This window comes from Planococcus citri, chromosome 2, assembly GCF_950023065.1.
Source record: "Planococcus citri chromosome 2, ihPlaCitr1.1, whole genome shotgun sequence".
Classification (NCBI taxonomy): domain Eukaryota; kingdom Metazoa; phylum Arthropoda; class Insecta; order Hemiptera; family Pseudococcidae; genus Planococcus; species Planococcus citri.
In genome coordinates, this window is record NC_088678.1 from 10461904 (window position 1) to 10487655 (window position 25752).

At 35.3% G+C, this 25752-nt stretch overlaps 1 protein-coding gene across 1 annotated transcript in view; it reads right to left on the reverse strand.

The window, feature by feature from the left end:
* LOC135834594 (lachesin-like) overlaps positions 1-25752 on the reverse strand; it is a 274954-nt gene that overhangs the window by 25702 nt on the left and 223500 nt on the right. Inside the window, exons 5-6 of the mRNA XM_065348512.1 lie at positions 17159-17287; positions 10192-10329 (exon numbers count right to left, since the gene is read on the reverse strand). Of these exons, the coding sequence (XP_065204584.1) occupies positions 10192-10329; positions 17159-17287 (267 nt within the window). The remainder of the gene's footprint in view (positions 1-10191; positions 10330-17158; positions 17288-25752) is intronic.

Below are 25752 nucleotides of genomic sequence, written 5' to 3' on the forward strand. Positions count from 1 at the left end.
AAGTCAGAAAATCTACAAATTTAATTGGTGATATTAGGATTCGACCCTGATCGATGCGCAATATGTCGAATAATATGTTTTCGAGGTCGTAGAATCCGAATCTGGAGTTATTTTTTTGTAGGAGTGGGGGGGGGGTGAGGCATGGGGAGAGGGAAAGTTTCAAAATTTTCCTACATTATCATGTAATATGTCGAATAGTATGTTTTCGAGGTCGTAGAATCCGAATCTGGAGTTATTTTTTTATAGGAGTGGGGGGTGAGGCGTGGGGAGAGGGAAAATTTCAAAATCTTCCTACGTTATCATGTAATATGTCGAATTGTATGTTTTCGAGGTCGTAGAATCCGAATCTGGAGTTATTTTTTTGTAGGAGTGGGGGGGCGAGGCATGGGGAGAGGGAAAATTTCAAAATTTTCCTACATTATCATGTAATATGTCGAATAGTATGTTTTTGAGGTCGTAGAATTCGAATCTGGAGTTATTTTTTTGCAGGGTAGAAGGCGAGGCAAGGGGAGAGGAGAAATTTCAAATTTTGCCTATAATATTGTGTAACATGTTGATTGATATGTGTTCAAGGTCGCAGAATTCAAATCTTGAGCTAGTTTTTAGGGTTGAGTGCTATTCAAGTATCACCGTTTGGGAGAGTGGGGTTGTGGCCTACTGTGCCCCGTGGAAGTTGGAACAGTAATGAAATGAGCTAACTAATGATGATTTGAAATATCTTCTGCTCAAAAACACGGATGTGTATGAAAATGACGATTTGTAGAAATCGCCTCCTCCTACCTATTGATTCCCCCATAGTGGCATTTTGGCTGTATTTGTGATAACTTCAGAAAAACAATTCATCTGACAATTTATTGTAGAGTACAAAAATGTATTTGTAAAAAATTGAAAAACTCATGCAAGGAGAAAAAATAATAATCATCTGAGAAAACAAAGCAAAAAATCCCCAAAACATAGTAACGCCACTCCAAAATACACATCTGACATCATCCTGCAGAAAAGCACACATGATATTGCCTGATTGTATACATTTTTTTTTTTTCAAAACATGTTCTGAATTCTGATTTTATATAAAAAATTGTCAACTTTGAACATCAGTGGTATAAGAAAACATTGAGATAAATAAAAACCAAATTTGGAATTTTTTACTTTCCTCATTCTACCAAAAAACCAACTCCAGATTCGAACTCTACAACCTCGAAACCATCAATCGACGTATTGCACCATAATGTAAGCAAAATTTGAAATCCCCCACCCATACAAACCTACGACTCACCTTCCACCTTCACCACAAAAAATGACTCCGGATTCGAATTCTACAACCTCGAAAACATTTTGTTCAACATATTACACAATAATGTAGGAAAAATTTGAAATATTCCCTCTCCCCACGTCTCACCCCCCACTCCTACAAAAAAATAACTCTAAATTCGGATTCTACGACCTTGAAAACATATTATTCGACATATTACACAATAATGTGTGAAAATTTTGAAATTTTCTCCTCCCCACGCCTCACCCTCCCACTCCCATAAAAAAATAACTGCAGATTCGGATTCTACGACCTCGAAAACGTATCAATCGATATATTGCACAGTAATGTAGGAAAAATTTGGAATTGCCCCCTCCCCACGCCTCACCCCCCACTCCTACAAAAAAAATAACTCCAGATTCGGATTCTACGACCTCGAAAACATATCATTCTACGTATTACACATCGATGAAGTCCAATCCTAATTATCAATGTTCACTTTTCTGACTTACCCCATAGCACTAATTTAGGGGGTAAGTCAGAAAAAGCGATATAAATAATGAATAATTGAAAATTGAAAAAAATTGAATACTTGGGGTTTTACATTATTGTTTTAGGAATACTTTCACTTATAATATCACTTTTACTGATCATTATTTTCTTCTGAGGTAAAAAGCAGTTTGAAAAACTCTGGTTACAATTTGAAATCAAATTCAAAACAGCAACTAAAAAAGAACCAATCAAAAGCCTGTAAAATGAAACTGGGTCGCGAAATTTTTTATACTGTGATGAAGTAGGGGTAGTACCCTCAAGTTACCCCTGGGTAGCGGTTCGCCAGATATAAGCCTCTAAGAGCTAGAGCAGTTTTTCTGACTTACCCCGAATTCGGACTTCCCCCGGTGTACCTTATTTTATAAATTTTTTGAAAATTGAGGAGCCCACCGCAGTCCGAGTTTTTTGAAAATGGAAAAAATAAAAAATAAAGGATTATTTTCTCACCAGAGGTCACCACTTCGGGGATTGAGAGGGAGGAAAATCCCAACTTCGAAAATAAAGACCACCCTAAGGAATACTACATTTTTTCAAATTTTGCTGTCGTGAAATCAAATTGAAAATTCTATACTTTTCAGCACCTATGTCATTCAAAAAATATTATCAGTGCTCGTTTCAAAATCTAAAAATTTCCCCAACAGCAGTATTGAAGATAATTTCTCAAAAAATAGAATATAAATCAACACATTCCCAACCAGGACTCGATTCACTGCGAGTACATCATGATGGAATATTCCACGACTTTTTCAAAAGCTCTACCAATAAATCCATATCGGTGGCATTGGAAATTAATACACCTAGCAAGATGACAACAACGCAGAACTGTAAACAAATTGAATATTATACATGGGAGTACCCGGTATCCCATCTTATCTATCTATTTATGAGATATATGTATACAATGTATACTGTTCATACTCACAGGCAAGAGTAGGTTACTATACACAGTACCTGGTTAGGTAGACGAGAACACCTCCCCTCTTCGTTACCCCGCCACTATAGTACGTTTCGCGTACATAATAGAAAATACGTATACGACATCTTTTAATAAAGCCCTACTCGCTCGTCTACGTTGTCTCATAAATTTAAAGGCATCTCTTTTTGGCGCTTTCGCAAAACACAGGGATTTGAATAAACACGACGGCAAAATCACACGATGGAAACTATTATGTAGTATAAGCGCATCTTGCGCTAGCAGTTTAAAACGCGAGTTAAAATATAGCATTCTGGTAATCTAGTCTCGGTGTGTATCGGCTTCTCTCTCTTTCTCTCGTACAGCAACAGGTAGCAATGGACGTGTTAGCATGAGGCAGAGGGACAGGGAAGCCGGTATTTTCATTAGGAAACTCTCGACATATTGCAGATTAACAACTTTCGCCACTTTGTATCGACTATACTCGTATACGCTAACCCTCGCGAGATTATGCAGCTATAAATTTGCGTCATCTTGAAAAATTCCGCGCGTTAAATCTCAGGTAGTGGGTAGGTATGCAGGGGATGCGTGTATGGCAAATGTAGGTACATGATTGATACACAAGCTACCTATAAATTTCGGCGCGAATTTTAATTAAGAATTTTTATAGTCGACTATAGTTAAATTAAAAAACGCCACGTTGAATACCGTCACGATTCGCGAATGTGGCTCAAAGCATTTACTCGATGAAAAGCTCGTTAAAAGCTAAGCTACTTTATCGAATCACATTTTCGAATTATTAGATTTTTTTGTTTTTATTTCTGTTGAGGATTCATTTTTTAAAAAAAGTACAATTTAAACAACGTGGTTTTTTTGGCTGGTGTGAGAGTGAAAAAAAAACGTATTCAAATTGTCATTTTTATATACACTGTGATGAAAATTACATCACGCTGCTGTCTCGTCGTCCGGGTGTTTTATCCGTTTATTATATATTCATCCTATGGCGCGTTTATTATCTTCCTTATAACATCGTCTTTTCGCCTTTGTCGGTGGTGTTTATTTCGTTGCGAAATGTCTCGAGATCTCGGTTCCCCTCGATACGATGTTCTTATACGCCTTAACACGTTTTCTCTAATCGCATTAACATCCCTGGTTAAAATCTCCGCCCCCGGTTTCTCGCCTCTCCTGTGCTCTTTTTGTCCCTCGAGTCAAGTTGTAGAATTGATATTGATGATCGTTTTTACTCTCTCGCTTTCTATCTCGTAGTGTGTTTACTCCGCTTCCCAATAATTTCCGTATATACACGTTGAGCGTATCTTTCAGCGTGTCGTGGATTATAAATAAATGTGGAAAAAATGAAGTAGAATGTGTGAAGACTTTAGGATTTTCTTGTATAATTTTTATTCCAGTCGAATATGTAAACAAATTGAGTTGTTGACAAAACAGGATTAATCTGTAGGTACCTATGCCATTAACCCCCTCCCCTTATAACATTCAAATTCTGAATTTATTTTTTTTTATTTTACCTACTTACTTCAGTTGTTGAAGTTCTACTTGAGATGAGTCAATTTGCCCCCGAATCTCAAACTTGATCAAACTTTTAAATCAGATATTTCACTTTTCAAAAAAACTATGGGCTCTAAAATTCATCAATTAATGAGAATAAAATGTAACTAAATTTCATTTTGAAAATTTAGGAAATTGCTTTGAGACCTAATTCACATAAATTAAGTATAGTCCGGCACATAGCAATTGGAATAATGGTCCACCCCCCCTAGTCGATCTTCTCGGACAATTGATATATGTATAACAGAAAAATAGGCGAATGAAACTGCTAAAGAGTGGGAGGAAATCCTTGGAAAACCGACGAAAAAAAATTCAAGACAATTATTTTTTGAGTTACATATTAATTACTAGGTGATGAGAAATAAAAAAATAATCAAAGCAAATTATGTTCTAAAAAATTTATTTTGAAAAAAATGCTGAGAAGCCCGTGAAAAAAATATGACAACGAACGCAATGAGTGAGAAAAACTTCAACATTCGTTCGTATTTACGGCAAACTAGTTAGGCAATTTTATTAACACGTGAAAATTTCAATTATTCCTTCGTATTTACGGCGGACTGGTTAGGCAATTTCATTAACGTGTACGAGCGTTCTTAGATACATATAGTCGGGGAGCCCACAAAAGAATCTATTGCACCCCCCCCCCGTCGATCCTCCGGTACCTCTTTTTTCTTGAAGGGGAAGTCCTATGGAACATCTATAGCCCTTGTCTTTGAAAAAAGTGGTCCTTCTTACAAAATGGCGGTCATTTTGATTGACAAGTCAGTCGAAATCGTAGACTTTACGTTCCAACATAGAACTTACACGAAATTTTTCAAACCATGCAGAAGTACATCGAAAGATCAGGCAAAAATCCATCACCTGTCAAAATTTCAAGTGCTAAAGTGCCTTTTTTGATTTTTGGTGAATTTTTGAACGTCAAATTTAGGCCAAAAATGAGAGAAAAAATCAAAATTTTACCTAATTGACCAAGAAAGCTGAAATTTGGGCTATACCCTATTTTCGACATGTAAAATCGATTGGAAACCATTTCATACCATTTTGAGCAGTTCTGGAGTCTCCAGCAGATTTTTGAAACCCGAAATTCCTACAAAATTCTCTCAAATGGAGTTGGAAAGCTGAAATTCATTCTGAAAACTAATTTCAATACGCTAAAAAGTCGACTGCAGGTGGATTTGAAGTCGTTTTGGAGCCTCCAGTGACTTTTTGAAAATTACTGGAGCCTCCAGTAGATTTTTTTTTAAGTTGAAATTTCACAAAATTTCATCAAATGGAGATGGAAAGCCGAAATTCATTCTGCAAACTAATTTCAATACACTACGAAGTCGACTGCTGGTGGATTTCAAGTCGTTTTGGAGCTTCTAGCAGATTTATGAAAGGTTTAATGGCGTTTTTTGGAAAATTGAAATTTCTACAAAGTAGCTGGAAGCTTCAAAACCATTTGAAACCACCATCCCCGACTATAATAATTTATTCTTGAAAGGAACTTGAGTTGATTTATAAAACTTCATCAAAGTTCTATTATTGGACAAGTACATTGATAGTCCGACATATGACAATACAAATAATTGCCCCATCCCCCGATCCCGTGGAACAACTTTTTCAAAAAAAAATAGACTATCCTAAGAAACATTTTGAAGCAAACTTGCCAAAAAAAAAGTTGGGTCTACTACCCAGTTGGGTGAAAATCTGCTCTTACGCGACATAAAAACGTGGGCAGGAGATTTAACACTTCACGCCAATGCCTTTTCTGCCCATAAATCGGCGCGTATTTTAATTACGCGTAAAAATCTGCCATTGATAAATATTCTTGAAAAATTTTTCGGCACTAGCGGGGATCGAACTCGGGTCCCCGGATCTGTAAGCGGACTCCTTGCTACCTACTCCACCAGGGAACTTGGTAAAAGAGAACAAATATTTATATACTAACCTATAACACACGCGCAAAATACCACATTTACGCGCGTTTTTCAGCAAATACGCGATTAAATACGCTACAAAATATTTGCGTAGCGTATTTTGTGGCTGGTTTTTTCAATGTGCAAAAATACGCCACATAATTTAGAAGCGTAGCGGCTTTACGCGATAAAAATACGCTACGCAATATTCTTGTGGCGTGTTTATCAGCAGAATTTTTATTCTGCTGTGCAGAAAATGTAACAACCTAAAAAGACGCTTCAAATTACGCCCGTGAATTGAAGCGCGATTTTGAAAACCGTAAAATCTGCTGCATGGCAGCAGTTTAAAGTCGCGTTGAAGTATAAAACGCCAATTAAACTGCTCTTTACCGCGTATTTATAGGCAGAAGAGCAGATTTTCACCCAACTGGGTAACAAAATAGCGGCCATTTTGATCGACAGGTCATTGAAATCGTATATTTGGCTTTCCAATAGGACTCGCACGGAAATATAGGCAAAGCTAGATCGAAAGATCATGAAAAAATTGATTACCAGACAACATTTCAAGTGCCAAAATGCATTTTTCAATTTTTGGTGAATTTTTGAAAATCAAGTTCATGCCAAAACTGACAGGGATAAAATCAAAATTTGACCAAATTGATGTGGAAAGCTGAACTCTGGAATATATCCTATTTTAGACCTGCCAAATCGACTGTAAACGGTTTCAAACTTATAAGTAGTTTTAGAGCCTCCAGCTTATTTTTTAAACTTAAAAATACCACAAAATTTCATCAAATGAAGTTGGAAATCCGAAATTTACGTTGCACTCCAACTTAAGTACCCCTATTAAGTCGACTGCAGGTAGATTTCAAGTCGTTTTGAAGCCTCCAGCGATTTTTTGAAAATTACTGATACTGAGAAGCCTCCAGTGAATTTTTTAAACTTGAAAATTTCTACAAACTTCCATCAAGATGCAGTTAGAAAGCCGAAATTCACTCCGCAAGTAGATATGTGCTAAAGTTAGTTCAGCCAGATTTTGTGGAATGTTTTGAAAAATATTATCTTCTAAAAAGTCGCTGGAGGCTCCAAAACGGATTGAAACTGCCTGCATTCCACCTCAGAATTTGTGTCAAAAATAGTAAGGTCCAAAAACTAGCTGCTGGAGGCTTCAAAACGACTTGAATCCACCTGCAGTCGACTTGATAGCGTGTTGGAATTGAAGTGCAGAGTGAATTTGGGATTTCCAGCTCTATTTCGTAAGATTTTATGGAAATTTCGAGCATTGAAAAATCTGCTCTAGGCTCCAGTAATTTATAAAAAGTCGCTGGAGGCTCCAAAATGACTCGAAATCTCTGCAGTTGATTTCAAAGCGTATTGAAATTAGTTCACAGAGTAAATTTCGGCATTTCGACTGCATTTGATGGCATTTTGTGGAAATTTCAAGTTTGGAAAATCTACTGGAGGCTCCAAGACTTATCAAAAAGTCACTAGAGGATCCAAAATGACTTGAACTCACTAGCAGTCGACTATATAGCGTGTCTAAGTCGCAGTACAGCTTGACTTTTGGATTTCCAACTTCATTTAATGAATTATTTTGTAAATTTCAAGTTTCAAAAATCTGCTGGAGGCTCCAGAACTGCTCAAACGGGTTGAAATCGTTCCAAATCGATTTTGCAGGTCGAAAATGGGATATATCTCAAATTTAAGCTTTTTACGTCAATTTGATAAAATTTTGATTTTTTTCTCATTTTTGGCATAAATTTCAATTAAAAATATGCTCTTTCGATCTAGCTTCGTCCAATTCAAAAAATTTCGAGCTAGTCTTACGTTGGAAAGCAAAATCTGTGACTTTGGTTGACCTGTCAATCAAAATGGCCACCATTTTGTTAACGGGATCAACTTTTTTATGAGACAAGTTTGCTTTAAAATGTTTCTCAGAATGTCCCCTTGAATAAAAAGTTGTTCAAGTAGATCGGGGGGAGGGGGAGGGGCGTGCAGGAAGTTAAATTTGTCATTTGAATCAATTGACACATAAATCATCCCAAGTGTCTTTCAAGAATAAATTGGTAAACAAGAATTCGTGCACGTTAATAAAATTGCCTAACCAGTTCGCCGTAAATATGAATAAATCGAAATTCATGCGTGTTAATAAAATTGCCTAACTAGTTTGCCGTAAATACAAAATTAATGTAGAAGTTCGTATCACATTGAGAACGGTCAGTGATTAAAATCAAATTGATCATTAAATACCTATGTAATTGACTCAATTCAATCGTATTTTTTCCCCATTCCCAAGCCATTAATATTGAAATACTCGACTAACCTATTCTCAGATTTCGTTACCTGGGGAAATTCTTGATTTTCCAACGGTTAATTTAGGCCTACATAGAATATTCTGAGAACCACTTCACTCTCGAGACATTTCATCCTGATCTCCCCCCCCCCCACTCTAACCTTGTAGGTACACCTAGCCATTTTTTCACAGACTTCATCGTACGTGTTTTTTTTGAATAAATTTTATTTTTCAGTAATTTTTCGAAATTATTTTCTAAAGATTTTGAAACCACTTTTGAGAAGTCTCTTCATGATTGTCTGTTTATTTCGTTCACCAATTTTTCAATGATTTAAATGATATTCTCCAAATTTTCTAGCGAACTATTTATTTCATTTATTTTACAGCTGTTGATCATAATTTTTTTTCAAAAATAGGTACTTAACTTACATATTGATTTTTCCACTCATATCTCATGGACTCTTTGCCAATAATTTTATAAAACTATAATTATTCATAATGATTTTTTTTTTTAGAATTGTTTTTGAACAAATCATTCAGTGATTATCCTTTTTTTCAAAGTTTTTTTTTCAAAAATTGACATACAATACAAATTTTGTAGTCATTTTTTTCGCTGCTATTTTTTTAATCAATTTTTTACTGCCTTTTCAAGCCATTCTTACAAACCACAATTCTCTGTAGATTTTTAAATCATTTTAATTTTTTTTAAATTTTTTTTATTTCCCAGTGATTACCAAATTACCTACATAACGATTGTCTTGAATTTCTATTTGTCGAGTTTCCAGGGATTTCCTCCTAATTCTTTAGGGTTTCATTCATTTATTTTCCGGTGATTTACTACATTGATTGACTTTTTCCAAGAGAGCATAAGTATTAATTTTTTGTCATTCATTCACTGAGTTTTTCCTACATACACCAACTCCTTAGTGATTTAAAAAAGAAATTTCCATATGATTCTTCTTTCATCGTTTTTTCAGTAGGTAATTTTCTAATAATTCCTCACCGACTAAATGTTGAAAAATGAAGTGCATTGATTCTTGTTTACTTTAAGATGCGGAATTTGAAGTTAACCAGCTATTTAGATCCATTACCTCTTAAAATACACATAATGTGTGAAGAATCCTTTTTCATTTTTTTGAGGGGGCAAGCAGGCTGATTTCAAATCTCTATTATAATTTGTCGAATACGATCCCAAATTCCCTTTCAATAATTTCCGCTTATTCGAGGTACCTAACTAAGTCTATACACACTGCGACAATTATTGCGTCTTAAAGGTCCAGATAATATATTAAAGGTATAACTTTAATAATAATAACAAAAATTAGCTGAAAAAAATTCCGATGAATAATTCATAGTAATCCTGGGGTATCGTAACGAACGTGAGCTTAAATTTAAAAAATTGCCTGGCGCCTTTTTTTTTTCAAAACATCCAACTCTGGCAAGATGGCGAAAGGTATTTGCATCCTTTGCTATCCGCTAATTTCCATAATAAAAGTAAACTAAAAACTATACCATTGTAATTTGAATTTTAATTTAAAAAGTTTTTTTATCTCATTAAGATTTTTTTATGTATAAGAGAAGGCGAGCACTGCGAATACGTGGAAAGATATACCGGCAACTAAAGGCCAGATCGGACAGTGCGAAAAAAAACGAGAAAAAAGGGTGAGATAATTGATACGACGTTTTTCATGTATTATAAGTAGTATGGACTTATTACCTTGAGAGATGATATCTCCATTTTCTCTGGTCCAGTAATTTATCGATTTCGGATACGCCTCCGAAAGACATTCTAACGTTACGGATTGTCCTATTTGAGCACCGACTAACTGGTTCTGTACCCATATCATCGGTGGAACTGTGAACGAAAAAAGAAACAGAAAATATATAAGTGTTAAAGAAATGACACTTTGAAATGGGAAAATTATATATATAGCGTGTGTGTGTGTGAGGTCTTTGGAGCGTCACCCGTCTTGTTTTCTTTTCCTTTTTGTTTATCAATACAACACGCACACGAGCAAGACACATCGAAGACACGATAATCCGCTAATTCCAAAAGTTAACGGTCCGAAACGTCGCTAAGTAGATGTCTTTCGGGATCTTTCTCACTCTCTCGCTCTTTTTGCCGCTTTTCTCTTCGCTGACTGCCCTCTTTGAAAACTTGAAATGTCAAAGTGAACTGAAATATTACGAGGGTCGAAGTATCGAAGGCGGATGTTTACCGAGCTATTGCCGGTTGCTGCTTTTCCGACCTTATTTTCGTGTCACACTGATGCAGTTGTAGTATGTTAACGCGCCAACGGTCAGCTCCCCTTCGACGATATACCTGGATTAGGGCTTAACCTACCCCTCTATTTTGGTGTATTAAAGGGTTGATATTTTTCCAGCATATTCGTCCATATTTGTATACATAAAAATGGTCTTTGATAACCCGGTATGGAATTTTCCTTCATTGGTGTAGGTACTATCTTGAATCTTAGAAAATTTGGCTAGATTTTATCGTATTTATTGGATGCATGCGAACATCATGTGGGCATGCTAATGTTTAGCCCAGATAAAATGACTGGAAGGGAGAGGGGGGCCTTTACCACATCTTGTTGAATATCCCTACTCATTTTATTATAGGAAACCGAAGAACAATTGTCTACATTTTTGAATAATTTGGCCAAATCAAAAACCCTAAACAAAGTCACTCCATGAAAATCTGGAATTTTTAAAATAACGACCTCAATTCGTTCGCGAATGATTTGCTCAACATTGAGAAACCATTTGAGAACGACTGAATCACCCATTGAATCAAATTCAGTGGAAAAAAACATGGCTCGATCTGACTATTTCGAATCAATCAACGAGAATAAAATCGAACATGACTCGTTCACAAACGACTTGATCACGAACGAAAAATAAATTTTGAATGAATGAATGATCAAAAAGATTCGCTCAGAAACAATGAATCCTTTGAGAACGACTATGAATCACTTGGAAATAGAAATAGACATGACAAAACGAAATGAAATACATACATACATACTTACTCTTTAATCTATAGCGATAAAAATTTGAATTTCGTTCGCGAACGATTTATTAAGTGAGAAAAAATCGTTCGGGAACGAATGAATCACTGAAAAAAATCAAGTCAGGTGTAGATGAAGATGACATAACGAAAATTGACAGTTTTCATTCTATCGTCGAAAGTTGGATTCAATTCGTTCGTGAACGATTTGTTCAGATTTAGCGAACCATTTGAAAACAACTGAATTACTATTGAATCAAATCTGGTGAGAGAATACATGAAGAAATTGGACTAGGTAAGTATTTCAAACCCATTAGTAAGAATTGAAGATGATTCGTTCACGAACGACTTGATCAGAAGTGAAAAATTGATACCTTAATGAATGAATAAATACAAAAATAACCAAAACGATTTGCTCAAAAATGATGAACCGTCTGAGAACGACTGAATCACTTGGAAATGGAAAGAAAAAATTCATAATGAATAAATGAATAAATAACTCGAACGATTTGCTCAAAAATGATGAATCCGTCTAAAAACGACTGAATCACTTGGAAATAGAAACTGACACGACAAAACTAAACGAAACATTCTACTCGTACATATCGATCCATCAATGAAAATTGTGAACGAATCGTTCGTGAACGACTCCATCCAAGGAAAAAAATCGTTCATAAGTGAATGAATCACTAAAAAATTAAATTAGAGTATGAATGACTCGACGAAACTTGACAACTTTAATCCTGTCATGAAGAACTGAACTCAATTCGTTCGCGAATGATTTGCTCGAAAAGAGAAAAATCGTTCATGAACGAATGAATCACTGAAAATTCAAATTAAATTAAATACGCAGGAAAAGACAAATTCATGGCAGTTTTTATCCAATTATAAAAAACAGGGCTTAGTTCGTTCGCGAACGATTTGTTCAGACTCGACAAATCATTTGAAAACAACTGAATCACTTGACAAAATTTGACCATTTCAAAACCATTAATAAGAATTGAAGATGATTCGTTCACGAACGACTCGATCAAAGACGAAAAATTGATAATGAATGAACGAATATCCAAAACGATTCGCTCAAAAATAATGAACCGTCTGAGAACGACTGAACCACCAGGAAATAGAAAGAGAAACGACAATACAAAACGAAACATTCCACATTATTATAGTCTATCAATGAAAATTCTGAACGATTCGGTCTTGAACGATTTGCTCCATGGGAAAAAATCGTTCATGAGTGAATGAATTTCTTGAAAAATCAAATTGGGTGTAGATGACTCGACGAAACTTGACATTTTTAATCCTTTCATGAAGAACTGGACTCAATTCGTTCGCGAATGATTTGCTCAAAAAGAAGAAAAATTGTTTGTGAACGAATGAATCACTGAAAAATTCAAATTGAATATAAAGGAAAAGACAAAACTTTGGCTGTTTCTATCCTATCATAAAAAAAAAACTGGGCTTCATTCGTTCGCGAACGATTTTCTCAGAATCGACAAATCATTTGAAAACAACTGAATCACTATTGAATCTGCAATTCCAGTGAGAAAGAACATGACGAAATTTGACCATTTCAAAACCATTAATAAGAATTAAAGATGATTCGTTCACGAACGACTTGGTCTGAGGCAAAAAATTGATAATGAATGAATAAATAACTAGAACGATTTGCTAAAAAATGATGAACCGTCTAAGAACGACTGAATCACTTCGAAATAGAAAAATACACGACAAAACAAAACGAACGATTCTACATATAGAGTGAACGATTCGTTCGTGAACAACTTTATCCCTGGAAAAAAATCGTTCGAGAGTGAATGAACCACTGGGCAATTGAATTGGGTATAGATCACTGGATGAAACTCGACCTTTTTTAATCTTGTCATGAAGAACTGAACTCAATTCGTTCGCGAATGATTTGCTCGAAAGGAGAAAAATCCTTTATGAACGAATGAATCACTGAAAATTCAAATTAAATATAAAAAAGAAGACTAAAATTTGTCTGTTTTTATCCTATCATAAAAATAACTGGGCTTGATTCGTTCGCGAACGATTTGCTCAAAATTGACAAATCATTTGAAAACAACTGAAGTACTATTCAATAAAATTCAGTGAGAGAGAACATGACGAAATTCGGTCATTTCAAAATCCTTAGTAAGAATTGAAGATGATTCGTTCACGAACGACTTGATCAGAGGCGGCAAATGTGAGTAATAACTGAAACGATTCGCTCAAAAATGATGAACCTTTTGAGACCGACTGAATCACTTAGAAATATACACAGACACGACAAGACAAAATGAAACATTCTACATAATATAGTCCATCGATGAAAATTGTGAACGATTTGTTCGTGAACGAATTGTTCCGTTGAAAAATATCGTTCGCGAATGATTGAATCACTGAAAAATCAAATTAGGTATAAATGACTCGACAATTAAGCTTGCCATTTACAATCTTGTCATAAATAACTGAACTGAATTCGTTCGCGAATGATTTGCTCAAAAAGAGGAAAGTCGTTTGTGAATGAATGAATCACAATTCGTTCGCGAATGATTTGCTCAGAACGGACAAATCATTCGTGAAGGACTGAATCATTATTAAATTAAATCCAGCAATAAAGACCATCTTTTAAAAATCTGTCAGAGGCTCCTTAAACTGCTCAAAACAATTCGAAATCATTTCCCCAACTAATTGAAGGGGGCTGAAAATAGATTCCAAGCTAAATTTCAACTCTCTAGGTCAGTTTCTTTCGTGAAATTTTGAATTTTTTATTATTTTTGGCTCAAAATGTATCGAAAAATCAACTTTAGCCCTGTTTGTGGTAAATACCTGAGTCATTCCACGAAATAAAAATTTTCAGAGTATTTTCCAAAAATTCATCCTACTGGAGGGGGGGATAAGAAATAAAAAATTTCACATAATGCAAGAAAGTTATGAAGGGTATTCGGGTGGATAAAAAAAATGTATTGGATTTTGACCAAATTAGTGAAGTTGGTTTTCCTTAAGTTTGAAGTGTTTTTGTGAAAAATTTTGATCCACCAGCTCAAAAAAAGTTGTAGTTCTGGATCCCTTATTACAGGTTGCACTACATCTCAAAAATGCCTCCAACAGGGGAACTTGCAGCTTCTTCCATTTGATCTTATGGAGTTTCAAATTTTTTATGGAACACCCCAACTTGAAACAAACTATCTCTGTGATTTTTTTTTGGTTTTGTTTATAGGTGGTAACTCCGATTTTGAAAACTGTTTGACCCTAAAATCAAAATGGGGTGTCTCTCAACGAAGAGGTGAAGAGTAAAATCAAAGCCTGAAAGGTTTACAAATACAGTATGGTGGCAAAGCTCGGTTTTCAGCGGTTCTGATTCTTCTTTTGATTACTACTTGTCTTAAAAATTGAAACTGATTGGCACAAAGGAGATTGGTGTGGAAAATTTGAAAAAAATTTGAAATATCAGTAAGTCTTCACCCTCTTTTGAAGACATGGCTTTGATTTTGAGGTCAAACAGGTTTCAGAACAACGTTTTCGAAAATCTTCAAGTAATTTTTGTTATCCATCCAATTTTTTTTTGCATTGAAATTTTTTCCATCTCCTTCCACTTCATCTCCAAACAAATATTTTTCGGATGAACTCAAAAATAAAAATTTTAAATATGATAAAAAAATTCCTTTTTTTTCTAGCAGAGCCATTTCTTACTTTCCTCAAATTCGGTAAAATTTTGAAAAAAAAATCCCTAACGGGCATTTAAATTCCGAAAACTGTGAAAAATGCAGCATGACTTATGATTTGCTTAGCTTGAATTATGTGTATCGAAAAATAAATTTTTTCTTGGTAATTTTTCGAGTAATTTTAATGCTGTTTTACTCTTTTCCTGACATTTTGAGAGATTTTTCAACCTTGTTTAATGCAGTTTTTGCAAAAAGCTTAACTTACATAAAAATACAAATGAACGTGTTTAAAACATGCCAAAATTGCATTTAAAGTCGTTCAACACCTGTTCAGTTTTGTTTTCAGGATTCCAAATAAAAAATCCCACCATTTAAGAAATGCTCAATTTTTTCTTTTTCTACTCGTCTTTTCCATCTTTCCTATAATTTCCTGTCCCCCCTTCCTTCCTACAATGAAACAATAAAATACGAAAAATTTTCCAAATCACAAAACGAAAATCAAAACTTAGATTTGAAACAATTTCTCAATCTCAAGTTTTTCATCATCAAGATGACAACACTTTTAGACCCTTCTCCATTCCTATGTATTTCTATCGCAAACTACCCACTGAACAAGTTACCCTGCCAAATCGTTCATTACACTTTCTACTCGAATAAAACCCGATAGATTTAGCACCATTGAAAGAAAATTCAACCCGGTGTTTCCGCCTTTGTCGCAGCATTCCTCAAATGCGACATAACTTTGGGTCACTGGGCACAACTTAGAAGTGTCTGCTGTGTGCCATTTCAAAAGAAAGTAATTACACGAAATCGAATTCAAAAAAGCTCGCAAACAGGCGACTTGAGATAGTTTCATTTGTTAATAAGCAGAAATTCGCTGGTTACGTTCGATAAGCGATTGCTTGTTCATTATTTCAAACATTTCTTCAGAGAGTAAGTATTGTCATTTTGTCAAATGAAAAGCCAGAAAAGACGTGTATTCTTATTTACGACAAACCTTCGAATAGGTTTTATTTTCAAGAGTATTTTTCTACGAATGAAAAAAAAAATAGATAATCAATTTATTCTACTTGTTTTCTAATTAGGTATTGTAATACCTTATTAATACGTCTCTAGCAACAGGCTCCTTCTTCGGTATAGTATTTTTCCATGATGAAAAAAGTAATCCAATTTAATACGATATTTGTCGTCGAATCGTTATTTTTTCGCATCGAAAAAAATGCTTTCTGATTCGTTTTCGATCGTAAAAATTCTTATCCTAAGCTGCTTGTATACGAATAAGTACCTATGTTACGTAGATACAGATTTGCAATAGTATGATTTTCACAACAAACAACGCAACGAGTACTTTATTTTTGCCAACTAAACAATACGCTTTGTGTGACGAACAAATAATAAAAATTAATTTATTAACTACCCTGTGCTGCTAAATGTACTCCAAGTCGTACCTACTATAGAAGAACATTGAGTCGTAAACCTCCGGTAACACCCATTAAATGAAAATGTTTCGCCGTTCATTTGGTGCAATCAGTAAAACTGCTTTTTTACTGCTTTTTCAACTCATTCGACGCCTTCCCACCACCGCCTCCATCTGCACAGCTCCCAAGTGCCCAGGAGTGGAATCCTAGACACGGGGGAATTGGGAAAATTGTACATTACACCACTACCACCACCATCACCGACGGCAAGTTTCTCAAACCCTTCGTACGTCTCCGGCCATCGACAATTACTAGTTTGGAAAAATATTTTAAAAAGTACCTCGATAAAATCTTTATATCATCATAATCTTTGGCATTGCGTTTTATTGCCGTGTATTTATTTATTACTGTTTTTTTACTCTACCTCGTGTGCTCTCGCGTATAGTGTGCGAGTTGCGAGCTTTGCATCGACGGGCACACGCACTCGAACCCGTCAAATAACCCTTAAAAACAATGTAAATCGATATTCTAAACGCCGCCGAAAAAAGAATTAAGGAGGAGACTATGACTATAATATAGACTTACATTGTACAATGAGCATGATTCTTTTACTGACTGTAGGTGGTATACCGTTTGATGCGATGCATAGATAAGCTCCCATGTGTAACCGATTTACTCGGCTTATGTTTAAAGTGGATCCTTCCACCGTTGAAACTGCGAACAAAAAGTCAATAAAATTTGTATTAGCATGATTCTTCTGTAAATGAACGAGTATGCGATTATTAAGTGGGCGTAGAATTTTTTTAAAGCAGTTTTCAGTCCAAGTGACCAAAAAAAACTCTGGCAATTCGATGATTATTTGAATTTTGGCAGCATGAAAAGTTCATTCGGTTTTTTTGTAAATATGGATTTAAAATATCAGAAAAAGTATATTTTGGATTTTTGCATCGGCATGATGAGAAAGGAATCCTGAAAACCCTCATTTTTAAAATGGCTCTGCCTTTGATCGGATGTGTAAAAACATTCATATTCAATCTTCATAGCATACTCGTAGCGATAAAGGAGTTCATTCTACGTCCATTGAACCAAAAAAATAAGATGAAATTTTGCGAGAAATTCGGATACGTATTTTAATAAAAATGTTGTTGAATATTTTTGAAGAATTTTGAGCCCAAAATTGACCAGATCTTCAAAAAAAAACTTGTTCGAAACCTATATTTTATTGGACGAGAATTTTCACACAAAATTGATTTCAGTTTCGAAATGATTTTTAGAGGGTTTTGAAACGTAGGTATTGGAGATCATTTTGAAAACAGAAGTGTTTCAAAATATGATATTAAAACTGCAGAATTTCTCTTCTTAAAAATGGTTTTACTTTTGCTGAGGGTGGGAGGGGGGAAAAAGGAATTATAATTGTCTAGATTTCTGAAAAAAAAAAGTCAGATGGTCTATCAAAATTGGTTAAAATTTAAAATTTCACAAGAAGCTCCAATATTTGGACGAAAATGCTTTTTGTGAATTTTTGGAAAAATTTTCCAAAAACCGAGGCAGAAATTTTTGATTTTCTCTTAAAATTTTGATCGGGTTTGATTGGTCACATGACATCTCTTTTTGAAAGTTCAGAAAATCATAAACCAATCTCGAGCTCGAAAATTCTTCAAAAATGCTCTTAAATATTTGAAATTCTTGCGTTTTATCAACTCATTTTGACAGGTCACACGACACTTTTTTCTGAAAATACCTAGAATCGGGACTCAATTGGAGTACAAAATTATTCGAAATGCTCAATAAATATTTTGGTCAAAATAATACGTATCTATTTCAATTTCTTGGATAATCTTAGCACATTTTGATAAATCGTATATGGAATATATATTTTTCAAAAACCTGAAAATAAGTCATAACCAAATTTTGAGGCTGAAAATTTTCAAAAATATTCTAAAATTCTTTCGTCAGAATAATTTGAACTTCTAGCAAAATTTAGGCTCATTTTGATAGGTTACAAGACACTTTCTTCGGAAACTCCAAAAATCTAGACCAAATGTTGGGCTAAAAAAAAATTCCCAAAAAAGTCAAGAGGGAAATTTTTGATTTTTTCTTGAAATCTTAAGGTAGATATTGGTTAAAAGCAGGACATCTTTTTCAAAAATCCATAAAATAATCACCCAAATATAAGCTCGAAAATTCTTTAAAAAGGCTCAAAAATATTTTGAATGTTCTTCAGAATTCTTGAAAATCATGAACCAATTGAGCCGGATGGCACCTTTTCAAAGAAAAATAAGAGAAAAAAAAACAGAAAACTGTGACTAGGTGGGTAAATTTTGGACTCAGATTGTTTCAAAGATGTTCAAAAAAAGTTGAAGATGGAAATTTTTGATTACATGATGATATTTTAAACTTGAAAATACCACAAAATTTCATCAAATGAAGTTGGAAATCCGAAATTTACAATGCACTTCAACTCAAACACCCCTATTAAGTCAACTGCAGGTAGATTTCAAGTCGTTTTGAAGCCTCCAGCGACTTTTTGAAAATTACTGATTCTGAGAAGCCTCCATGTGAATTTTTGAAACTTGAAAATTTTTACAAAATTTCATCAAATGCAGTTGGAAAGCCGAAACTTGCGCACAGTAGATAAGTGCTAAAGTTAGTTCAGCGTGATTTTTTGGCATTTTTTGAAAAACATTATCTTCTAAAAAGTCGCTAGAGGCTCCAAAACGGATTGAAACTGCCTGCAATACACCTTAGAATTGATGCCAAAAATAGGATGCAAACTGAATGTCACCTTTCTACTTCATCAAACGGAGATGAAAGGGTAATTTTTTCAAATAAATATGAAATCAATGCACAAAAATATATTGTTTTATACAGACTGGAATACACCGTTTCTGAAAGAAATAAAGGGTACCTTAATTGGCCATTGAGGGTCCAAAAACTGGCTGGAGGCTTCAAAATGACTTGAAACCACCTGCAGTCGACTTCATAGCGTTTTGAAATTAGTTTTCAGAACGAATTTCCGCTTTCTAGCTCAATTTTATGTAATTTTGTGGGAATTTCAAGTTTCAAAAGTCTGCTGGAGTCTCTGTGAATTTTGAAAAAAGTCGCTGGAGGCTCCAAAACAACTTGAAACTATGCCTGCAGTTGACCTGATAACGTGTTCAAATTGGAGTGCACAGTAAATTTGGGATTTCCAGCTCTGTTTGGTAAAATTTTATGAAAATTTCGAGCATTGAAAAATCTGCTCTAGGTTCCAGTAATTTACAAGAAGTCGCTGGAGGCTCCAAAATGGCTTGAAATCTACCTGCAGTTGATTTCAAAGCGTATTGAAATTAGTTCACAGAATAAATTTCGGCTTTTCGACTGCATTAATTGATGACATTGAAGAATTTTTAAAAAGTCGGTGGAGGCTCCATAATGACTTGAACTTACCAGCAGCCGACTAAATAGCGCGTCCAAGTCGAAGTACAGCGTGAATTTAGGATTTCCAACTTCATCTGATGAAATTTTTTGGAAATTTCAAGTTTTAAAAATCTGCTGGAGGCTCCAGAACTGCTCAAACGGGTTGAAATCGTTCCAAATCGATTTTGCAGGTCGAAAATGGGATATATCTCAAATTTAAGCTTTCTACGTCAATTTGATAAAATTTTGATTTTTTTCTCATTTTTGGCAGAAGTTTGAATTTTAAAAATTTACCAAAAATCGGAAAATGCACTTTGGCGATTAAAATTTTGACTAGTGATATATTTTGGCATGCTCTTCCGATCGAGCTTCGTCCAATTCAAAAAATTCCGTGCTAGTCTTATGTTGGAAAGCAAAATCTGTGACTTTGGTTGACCTGTCAATCAAAATGGCCACCATTATTTTGTTAGTGGAATCACCTTTTTTGTTTGGCAAGTTTATTTTAAAATGTTTCTCAGAATTTCCCCTTAAATAAAAAGTTGTTCAAGTAGATCGGGGGGGGGGGGGGCTCACAAAATTTCATCAAATGGATTTGGAAAGCCAAAATTAATTCTGCAAACTAATTTCAATACGCTGCGAAGTTGACTGCAGGTAAATTTCAAGTTGCTTTGGAGCCTCCAGCAATTTTTTAAAAATTACTGAAGCCTCCAGTAAATTTTTGAAACTTGAAATTTCGCCAAAAATTCATCAAAATGGAGATGGAAAGCTGAAATTAACTATGTACTCCAATTGTAACACCCTCTGAAGACGACTTCAGGTGGATTCAAGTAATTTTTGAGCCTCCAGTGACTTTTTTAAAGGTTCCATGGCGTTTTTAGTAGAATTGAAATTTCCAAAAAGTAGCTGGAAGCTTCAAAACCACTTGAAACCAGCATGCAGTCGACTTATATCATTGTATTGAAATTAGTTTGTAGAGTAAATTTCGGATTGCTAACCCCATTTGATGAAATTTTGGGGAAAATTCAAGTTTCAAAAATCTACTGGATGCTCCAGTAATTTTCAAAAAATCGCTGGAGGCACCAAAATGACTTGGAATTCATCTGCAGCCGACTTCATAGCGTATTGAAATTAGTTTGCAGAATGAATTTCGCCTTTCCAACTCCATTTGATGAAATTTTGTGGGAATTTCAAGTTTCAAAAATCTGGTGGAGGCTCCAGTCATTTTCAAAAAGTCGCTAGAGGCTCAAAATGACTTAAACCTACCTGAAGTCGTCTTCAGAGGGTGTTTAAAATTGGAGTGCAGAGTAAATTTCGGCTTTCCATCACCGTATTATGAAATTTCGGGGAAATTTCAAGGTTCAAAAATTCACTGGAGGCTCCTGTGATTTTCGAAAAGCTGTTGGAGGCTCCAAAAGACGTTATTTGTAGAGTAAATGTCGGCTATACATTTCCGTTTGATGAAATTTGGTGGGAATTTCGAGGTTCAAAAATCTGCTGGAGGCTCCAGAGCTGCTCAAAACGGTTTGAAACAGTTTCCAATCGATTTGGCAATCCCAAATTGCAGCTTTCTTGGTCAATCATTTTTGGCCAAAGTTTGATTTTCAAAAACTCACCAAAATTCTAAAAAGGCACTTGAGCACTTGAAATTTTAACAGGTGATGAATTTTTTCCTGCTCTTCGATCTACTGTTGTATGGTTGAAAAAATTTCATGCTAGTCCCATGTTGGAACGCGAAATCTCCAATTTCGGCTGACCTGTCAATCAAAATGGCCGCCATTTTGTAAGTAGGGCCACTTTTTTTGAGGACGAGGGCTAAAAATGCTCCTTAGGACTCCTTCTTTAAGAAAAAAGTTGTCCCGGAGGATCAGCAGGAGGTGCAAGTGATCCTTATGCGAGCTCCCCGACTAATTTTGAGCATTTCTTAAAATTCCATAAAATTTTGAGTTAGCACCAATTTTATGAAATTTTTCAATTTTTCTTCATCAGATTTTCCGTTTAAATACAATTTCGAAAAAATCATTACTCTCGTCACTTTTCCAAGATCACATTTCCATTCATGGAAAATCACCGCAACTGAAATCATCACCAACATACACACTTACACAGGTATCATTCAGCCAAGAAAAGCAAAACAAAGAAAACTCCTTCACGTTGAAAGCTCTTTTATAAATCATTGCAACGCGTTGATAAAGCTTCATCGGTAAGGAGGGAATAAAGATTATAAGGAAACAATACATGAAGAACGTAGGCACACACATAAGCACGAGAAACGTTCGAAGAGAGCTTTTTTTCGCAGCTTCTTTTCTCACTCATTTTGCAGGTACAGGGATTTGCGGGGTAACAACAGTATATAAAACGTATCTGTTTCTGTGCACAATGGGCAGTTTTCTGGTTTGTTTACTTTGCTCGGCGATGAATAAGCACAACGAGCTGAGTTTTCTTCGACGCGATGCCAATGGCGTTAATCCTCTCGCTGAGAATTTGTTTTTTCTGCGAGCAATATTTTTGCAGCACAAGAGCGAGGATTTTTTTTCCACGCGGAGTTCTGTTCGTGTATATTGTCGAGTCTCGGTGTATTTTTTCCCTCCTTTTTTTATGGAGTGGGTGAAAGTGGTGGCGTGCAACAACGACCGTGTCTCGTTAACGTGCATAAATATTGCTGCGAAATTGTTCAACGTAATGAGTATTTTTCATTTCGTCCGGAACAAAGAGGTTAGGAATTACAAGTTGGAGAATACTTAATTGTCGTGGACGTTTCGCGACGTATTATTATTCGCCTTGTGAGGTAGATACCTACTTGGAAAGCGAAGTTTTTTTTTTCATTTTTGTGCTGGTGGAATATCGTCACAGTGGTAAAAAAATCCGTTATGATTGAGTTCACATCTTGGAAAAGTTTGCAAAAATCGAACCTTCTTAGTTATATTTGCATGAAAAAAATACCAAAGCGAACCCTACTAAAACAAAAACTTTCTCGCGCACGAGTTTAATCTTTTTTTTTGCTATGTGCTTCGCATTCGCGTAGTTTATTTATAATTTATTTGTTCTTTGGCCAAGTTTTTTTTTTTTTTTTTTTTACTTAGAAGTAGATGATTTCAGTTTCCTTTTTTTTACGCGAGTTCGTTGGGGTTATTTTCGATATTTGCGGTGTTAAGACGTTTTAAAGAGAGTTTTTCGCAGTAAAAATCAGATTTTTGTGATGAATATGGTTTTGAAAAGTTTGAAAGAGAAAGTGTTGAGTTTATGTTTAATAATACTTCGTATTTTGCCGATGATAGAATTAGAAGGCAGCAGGCACCCCTCGCCCTTAAGCCACGATTCATATTTAAAATGTGCTCTCATGAATTTTTCTATTTTTGTTTTTCTTATTGAAAGGTAGTTCATTGGACCAAGTTTGTGAAGAACGGTTTGAACAACAAGACGTAGTCGAAAATGAGGTGTATACCAAGAAAGCAAAAATTTGGGATATATCCTATTTTCGACATGCCAAATCGATTGGAAACTGTTTCAAACCGTTTTGAGTAGTTCTGGAGCCTCCAGCAGATTTTTGAAACTCGAAATTCCCACAAAATTTCATCAAATAGTGTTGGAAAGCCGAAATTTACTCTGCAAACTAATTTCAATATGTAACGAAGTCGACTGCAGGTGGATTTCTAGTCATTTTGGAGCCTCCAGTGAATTTGTGTGAATTACTGGACCCTCCAGTAGATTTTTGAAACTTGAAATTTCCACAAAATTTCATCAAATGGAGTTGGAAAGCCAAAATTTACACTGCTCTCCAATTTTAAAACCCTCTGAAGACGACTTCTGGTGGATTCAGGTTATTTTGGTGCTTCCAGCGACTTATTGAAAATTACTGGAGCCTCCAGAAGATTTTTGAAACTAAAATTTCATCAAATGGAGATGGAAAGCCAAAATTTACACTGCTCTCCAATTGTAACACCCTCTGAAGACGACTTCAGGTGGGTTCAAGTCATTTTGGAAACTCCAGAAACTTTTTGAAAATACTGGAGTCTCCAGCAGATTTTTGAAACTTGAAATTTCCACAAAATTTCATTAAATAGAGTTGGAAGACCAAAATTCACACTGCTCTCCAATTGTAACACCCTCTGAAGACGACTTCAGGTGGGTTCAAGTCATTTTTGGGCTTCCTGTGACTTTTTGAAAGTTACTGGAGCCTCCAGCAGATTTTTGAAACTCGAATTTTCCACAAAATTTCATCAAATGGAGATGGAAAACCAAAATTTACACTGCTCTCCAATTGTAACACCCTCTGAAGACGACTTCTGGTGGGTTCAAGTCATTTTGGAAAGTCCAGAAACTTTTTGAAAATACTGGAGCCTCCAGCAGATTTCTGAAACTCGAATTTTCCACAAAATTTCATCAAATGGAGATGGAAAGCCAAAATTTACACCGCACTCCAAATTCAACACCCTTTGAAGACGACTTCAGGTGGGTTCAAGTCATTTTGTAGCTTCCAGCGACTTTTTGAAAGGTTGTATGGCGTTTTTTGGAAAATTGAAATTTTCCAGAAGTAACTGGAAGCTTCAAAACCATTTGAAACCATCATGCAGTCGACTTCATATCGTATTGAAATTAGTCTGCGAGGTAAATTTCAGCTTCCTTAGTTGATTTGAGAAAAATTTGTGGGAATTTCAAGTTTCAAAAATCCAGTGAAGACTCCAGTCATTTTAAAAAAGTCGCTGGAGGCTCCAACATGACTTGAACCCGCCTGAAATCGTCTTCAGAGGATGTTAAAATATTGGAGTGCAGATTGAATTGCGGCTTTTCATCTCCGTTTGATGAAATTTTGGGAAATTTCAAGTTTCAAAAGTCTACTGGAGGCTCCAGTAATTTTCAAAAAGTCGCTGGAGGCTCCAAAACGACTTGACACCCACCTGCATAGCTGCAGTCAACATTGGAGTGCAGATTGAATTTCGGCTTTTCATCTCCATTTGATGAAATTTCGGGAAATTTCAAGTTTCAAACATCTACTGGAGGCTCCAGTAATTTTCAAAAAATAGCTTGAGGGTCCGAAACGACTAGAAATCCGCATGCAGTCGACTTCGTAGCATATTGAAGTTAGTTTGCAGAGTAAATTTCGACTTTCCAACTCCATTTCATGAAACTTTGTAGGAATTTCGAGTTTCAAAAATCTGCTGGAGGCTCTAGTACTGCTCAAAACGGTTTGTAATAGCTTTCAATCGATTTGGCATGTTGAAAATAGTGTATATCCCAAATTTAAGCTTTCTTGGTCAATTTGGTAAAATTTTGATTTTCTCCCCTCATTTTTGACCTGAATTTGATTTTCAAAAATTCACCAAAAATCAGAAAAAGCACTTTAGCACTTGAAATTTTGACAGGTGATAAATTTTCTCCTGCTCTTTCGATCTACTTTTGTACGGTTTAAAAAATTTCGTGCAGGTTCTACATGTTTGGACGCAAAATCTGCGATTTCGGTCGACCAGTCAATCAAAATGGCCGACATTTTGTTAGTAGGGCCACTTTTTTTTGGAGAACAAAGGCTAGAAATGTTCTTAGGAATTCAACTTTAAGAAAAAAGTTGTTCCTGAGGATCGACGGTGGGGGATAATAGATCCTTATGCGGGTTCCTCGACTAGAAGGGTCTTGTAGGAATATATCTTCATTGGCTTCCTCCAGCATGAGTAGACCGTTGGACTAAACCGCTGTTAAAGCCATGTCTCCCAAACTCAAGTATTAGGTCAAAAAAGATACTTATCATGAAGTGTTCAACTCATAATTTTTTACCAAGATTTGAATTT